Source organism: Pterocles gutturalis, unplaced genomic scaffold (genome assembly GCF_000699245.1).
Source record: "Pterocles gutturalis isolate BGI_N339 unplaced genomic scaffold, ASM69924v1 scaffold14606, whole genome shotgun sequence".
NCBI classification, from domain to species: Eukaryota; Metazoa; Chordata; class Aves; order Pterocliformes; family Pteroclidae; genus Pterocles; species Pterocles gutturalis.
In genome coordinates this window covers 13,991-20,044 of record NW_010100597.1, presented here as the reverse complement: position 1 = coordinate 20,044, position 6,054 = coordinate 13,991, and the positions used below count along the sequence as shown (strand labels likewise).

At 46.8% G+C, this 6,054-nt stretch overlaps 1 protein-coding gene across 1 annotated transcript in view; it reads left to right on the top strand.

Annotated features, from left to right (window-relative positions):
• Positions 1 to 5,141: 5,141 nt before the first annotated feature.
• Positions 5,142 to 6,054, top strand: part of LOC104466949 (alcohol dehydrogenase 1) — a 10,516-nt gene continuing 9,603 nt past the window's right edge. The window contains exon 1 of the mRNA XM_010080538.1: positions 5,142 to 5,167. Coding sequence (XP_010078840.1) covers positions 5,150 to 5,167 — 18 coding nt within the window. The 5' untranslated portion in view covers positions 5,142 to 5,149. The remainder of the gene's footprint in view (positions 5,168 to 6,054) is intronic.

Sequence of the window (6,054 nt, the reverse complement as noted above, 5' to 3'; positions counted from 1 at the left end):
TCCTGCTGAGACTCAGCCCCCCTGGTTATGAGCGGGACATGACCAGATTTCTGAAGTCTGGGACCCCAAGAGCATTCATCTGCATCTGTGTTGTGGCAGTTTCCCAAACACTGTACTACTGCAGGTCGGTGTACTAGCCCCCTGCTTGCCCTTTTCCTGGATTCAGGTCAATTTATCGTTGATTTGGTTTCCACACAGACTCCTGTCCCATGTTACATATGCTCATTGACCCTATGTTTGCATATTGAGCAATTGTGGTTGATTCTAGACTTGGCTTTGCAGAAGGGCATCGGAATGATTGGAGTGGAAGAGAGCCTCTCTGAATTGCCCCCATCTTGGGGGCTTTTTGTCAAGAAGTTGGCCACTGATGGTGTTTTTTGCAGTGCGAGCTGGCATGCTGCATGGGGGTGCAGCTGGCTGAGGGGATCCCCAGTGACTGGTGGTTCCACAAACCCAAGTCAGCACCTCAGCTCAGGGCAGTCCTGGGGCAGTCCGACTGCCAGCTGCAGCTGGGGGACTGGCTGGGCCCCCTCTTTTTATCCCAGAGCCAAGGAACTGAAAAACAAAACACCCTGAAGTGCAGCCTAGGACTGTTGGGCTTGCCTTTGAATGCCTACTGATATCAGTCCCTTTTCTGAAACTGCTTAATAACCCAAAACCTTCCTTCTGGAAGCTTTGAGAAAGATCAGGTGTCAACTGGTTAAATGCATAGTTGGCTGAAAATCAATAGATGGATAATGGTGTAAATGTGTATTGTTTCATGGGTACTGTCATGCTGCTGGTGCACACTTTGCACTTGAGGATAAGGTTGGAGTGGTGTGACAGCTGTGATTTTTCAGAGACCTAAAAGGAAGATAAAAGGCATTATTTAAAAAAGGGGTGTTCATACTTGATTCAGTAGTCTCCTTAGATATTATTTTCCTCTTCAGATTCTTTTAATGCTCACTCTAAACCCACAAACTTTCAGAACTGGTGTTTAGCTGATTTGCAGCTTCCACCTTCTGCTTTTGTTCTTCGGCTTACTGAAATGTATAAGGCACTGTCTCAGGAGCATGAGTGACTTATTTTCTGTGTGTTCTGGGAAGGTATTGGTGTTTATTTCTGGAAGTCTTTGTTTATATTCTCACAAAACGGGATGTCACCATCCCCTGCTTGCTTAGTTCAGCTCCATTGCCTTGTCATGCACAGTTGGATAATCTTCAGATACTGTCCCTAAGCTGTTTGGACAGGTTTAATTTGACCTGGTCTGCATGCTAGCTCCAAATCTTACCCGCTGCTCCATTTTACCTCTGCACTTCGTACTCATGAGCACCTGCAGTGTTTTGTGTACCTAAGCCTTTGGACATCCTCAAATGCACAGGTAAAAAAATAAAAAGGAGTTGAGCCATCACAGCTACTGTACTGTGTAGGGTGGGACTTTAGAAATGTTGCATGTTTTTTTTTCTATCTGCCACTAACCTGTTTTAGCCCAGAGCCGAATCTTTTGTGCTTCCCAAGTTCTGAAGAGTAAGAAGTGACTCATGAAAGAGTAACTTGGAAATTGCTATCACACAGTAGGAAGAACTATATTTGTTATTTATCATTTAACAGCTAAATCACTGTCTGAAAATAAACACAGATGTACCTTGGTAAGCTTAAAATTCAATATTGGCAGTGTAGATGCAGGAAAAAGTAACCTATTTTTTAAAATGCTGAACTATTAGCTAAAGCTGATATGCATTTTATTATTTGTAGGGCAGAATGTATAGTTGCTGCTAAAAACTGTGATGCATAACTGCCCTGAAAAGCTTTTTTTTTTTGGTAAAGAGATAAGTCACTTGAACTCTGATTATAATACTCTCCTGTTAAATTGGGTCAAGTTGAGTGGAGAATTTTGTTTCTGTTAGAAGAAGGATGTTTCAGAAACCGCTAGCTCCCTTTACCTGTGTTCAAGTTAGAGTCCCCAAGTAAAGACGACCTGAGTTGCATGAACGGGCCTTTGTTTGCTGCTTCTAACTTCTTTTGTCTCCAAGCTCACCAGCTGTTAACAACTCCCGTGTGTGCTTTCCCTTTTGCCTCTGTCACTGCATCTCACTGGGATCTGCTGAGGTTAATAAATCCCCAGAGAGAGAATATTAGTGCCACATGCTCAGCTGGACAAAGAGAGATAAAAAGCTGATAAATGGATCATATTTTAGTTGTGTAGGAATGAATACAATGCATAGATAAGCATAAAGTTTCATAGTGAACTGCCCTAAAAGGGAAGAGGATGGGGCATAGGGATCAGTTAAATATTTTCTGGCAAGTATCAGAGCAAAGAGTTGAGCCTGAGGGCCTGTGACAGCAAGTCATTAAGGGGTGGCACTGTAGTTTCCCTGCGTGCTGAGGATGCTTACACCTCGAGCCTTGGCCCCACGCTCCGCTCCACGTATTGAGCAATCTGACAGGGCAATGCAAATAAAGCGGCCTCTGCAACATCGTTATGCAACGCAGCTTGTGTTTCACTGGTGCCATGTGCAGTGCTTTTTCTTGCCACCTTCTTCCTAAAGACTGTGCCACCTACCCCTGTGCAGGCTGCAGATATTGTTCCCAGCAGGAGGTACCTGCTCTGGCCAAGGAACTGTAGAATCATAGAATGGTTTGGGGTGGAAGTGACCTTGGGCGTTGTGGCTTGAGCGGCTTCCTGGTCAAGACTGAGGCAAAAAAATCATTGAGTACCTCAGCTTTCTCCATGTCCTGGGTGACCAGGTCTGCCATTTCCTTCTGGAAAGAGCCCACATTTTATCCCTGACATACCTATAGAAGCTTTTCCTGTTGCCTCTGGCATCCCTGCCCAGATTTAATTCTATCAGGGCTTTGCCTTTCCTTGCTTCCAGACTCTGTAGGCTTCTTTTTTGAGTTTAAGTTTATCGAGGACTTCCTTGTTCATCCATGCAGCCTCCTGGCATTTTTGCCTGACTTTCTCTTTGTTGGAATGCATCACTCCTGTGCCTGGAGGAGTTGATCCTTGAATATCAACCAGCTTTCCTGGGCCCCTCTTCCTCCCAGGGCTTTGTCCCATGGTACTCCACTGAGCAGATCCCTGGAGAGGTCAAAGTCTGCTCTCCTGAAGTGCAGGGTAGTCAGTTTGCTACGCAGCCTCCTCACTGCCCTAAGGATCTTAAATTCCACCATTTTGTGGTCACTGCAGCCAAGGCTGCCCTTGAGCTTCACATTCCCCACCAGCCAAAGGGTTCTCACCTTGTTGGTGAGAACAAGGTCCAGAACAGCACCTCTCCTGGTTGGCTCCTCTATCACTTGGAGAAGGAAGTTGTCATCACCTCATGCCAGAAACCTCCTGTATTGCTGGTGCCCTGCTGTGTTGTCTCACCAACAGAGATCAGGGTGATTGAAGTCCCCCATGAGGACCAGGGCTTGTGAATGCCAGGCTGTGCCTATCTGCCTATAGAGGATCTCGTCCGCTTGCTCTTTCTGGTCAGGTGGCCTGTACCAAACCCTCACTATAATGTCCCCTGTCCCTGCCTTCCCTTTAATTCTGACCTGTAAGCTCTCTATCAGCTTCTCACCCATCCCCAGGTAGAGCTCCATGCACTCCAGCTGGTCACTGACAGACAGGTGCAACCCCCTCCCCCTCCACCCCCCCTCCTCCTCCCCCCTGCCTGTCCTGTCCTTCCTAAAGAGCCTGTATCCCTCCATTCCAACACTCCAGTCATAGGAGACATCCCACCACATCTCTGTGATGCCAGTAAGATTGTAGCCCTGCAGGCATGCCCATGTCTCTAACTCCCCTTGTTCATTCCCCATGCTACCCGTATTTGCATAGAGACACTTCACTTGGGTTCCAATGATGCTGACTGACTGGCAGGAATTTCTTTGTGTCACCCTTTAGGTGCTTTCCTGGTGGTCTGTGATTCCTCTCCAGGCTCTGGGCATCTATCGCTGGCCCTGGCATCAAACTGGTAAGAGTGGGGTGGATTGAGGTTCCCCTCCCCTTGCAACTTTAGTTTAAAGCCCTTTTCACCAGGTTGGCGAGCCTGTGACCAAAGATGCTCTTCACCTTCTCCGACAGATGGACCTTGGCAGCCTGCAGCAGACCAGGTTTCTCAAAGGGAGTCCCATGGTCCAAGTAGCCAAACCCCTGGCTGTGGCACCACTCCTGTTTTGTCTCTCCCTGCTTCCTCTTCCTGTAGCCCTTCTTAAATTAATTACAAACAGGAAAAATTGAGAGAGTGCTGTGCTGAGTTATTATTAGTCAGATTATATGCAGTATCTTATCTCTTTTTTGCTTATTTCTGAGGGAAAAATCTTGATTTCAAAATGCTGGGAATAATTAGGCAATAGATGAGCCTTGAAATCCCCAGCAAAACCATGCAGTGCCCACTTCCACCCAACCCCTTGCCCCAGGACGCTGAGCCAGGAGAGGGTGCGTGGGCAGTGATGGGGCCTGTGCTCGCGGGTGTTGATGGAACCAACGGGTCAGGCAATCCCTTGCAAATCGAGCAGGGTGTTGCACGTAGTAAGAAACGCGCATCCTCTTCCAGCACTTCTTGCTGACTTTACTGATTTTTGTTTTCCCGTCAGCACGATCAGCGTGTTGTCCTTGGTCACTGCTGGCTGGAAGCCATCCCGACAGATTAATGAGTGGCCCAACTGTAAAACTAAGGAATCAGGAGCAGGTACAGCTGCAGATGGACAGTGAATGTTTCTTAATAGATCAGTGAGTGTCACCGAAGTAATTCAGCAAAGCCTTCACGTCCTCAGGGCGTCCCTGCGCTGTGAATTGCAGTGCCTGGGAGAGCAGCGGGTTTGGAGGGCAGCCTCCCAGGGAGGTGGAAAGAGGGGACAGCTTCCAGCCAGGTCCTTTGCTTTCTTCCCGCAATGTTGAGGGCCACCATAGGTGGGATGCAAAAAGGCTGGGGAAGAGCCTGACAAAGGAATGGGGAAGACAGAAGCACTGCAAAGAGTGAGCTTGTGGCAGATGGGCGGTTTGTTCTCGTTCTAGTGCTTTGGCTGGTTAAGGGGTGGGACTCTGGAGCCGGGAGGCTTGGCTAAAAGGTCAGAGCCGTGCACTCGCAGGAGCACTTGGCAAGACCGGACGGGACTTGTGGTATCAGCAACCTGACTGCTTCGCAGCTGGCTGAATTCTTGGCACAAGAACACGCCAGTCAACATGAGCACCGCAGGCAAAGTAAGCAAAAGTTCATATTGGAAAAGTTTCTTTGCTGCAGCTGGGTAATGCATTTGTAAATACAATTTCTTTTCAGGGACACCATAAGTCCTGATGGTACAGCGCAGGCGAGAGTGTAGGAGGGAGCTGGTGCAGGAGAGCTGCCTTCACTTGCAGGCCACTGCACTCTCCGAGGAAATGGTTGTTACACTCTTCAAGGCAATAATTTATTTTTTTAAAGACAGAGGCAACGTAAGGTAACAGCATCAGAATAAGAGCAACCTTATGAAGGGTCAGCAAACTGTTTTTAATTTCTGCTCGGCCAGTTTAAAATATGACACAATGTAGTAAGTGTTCATATCAATGTATTTATCAGGTCTATCAGCTTCCATTCTGAGATCCCACAGTGGCTTAAACAATTTGTTTTCTGAAAAAAGATATACTGTTAATATTGTGTTAAATTTCAGGATGTAATCGTGCTGGTGGTAAAATAGTCATTAAATTTGAATATGCACATAACAAGTCTGGAGCTTAAGTTAATGAAGACCAAACATAAGTATTGCATGTGATGGAGTAGGGAGCTGGGACTGAAATGAGTATCTGCATCTTTGCTACAAAATAAGTGACGAGAGAGGCGTATGTTAATGCTACCACTGAAGTCAGTATATGTTACTTCTTGCACAACCTGAGAGATGCTAACATACACCCAGAGACATGCAAGAGGTCAATGGACCGAAACCCAGAGATGGAAGACGGCTGAAGGCTTGCACCTTGCTGGAACGCACCTTAAGAAAGTACCAGAATCATTTGCTGTTACTGCTAGCTGCATTCACTATTCTAAAACCAAACAAAACCAGAGGAAAAAAAATATTGCTCCCTTTAACTCTGAGATACCGCAAGTGCAGAAT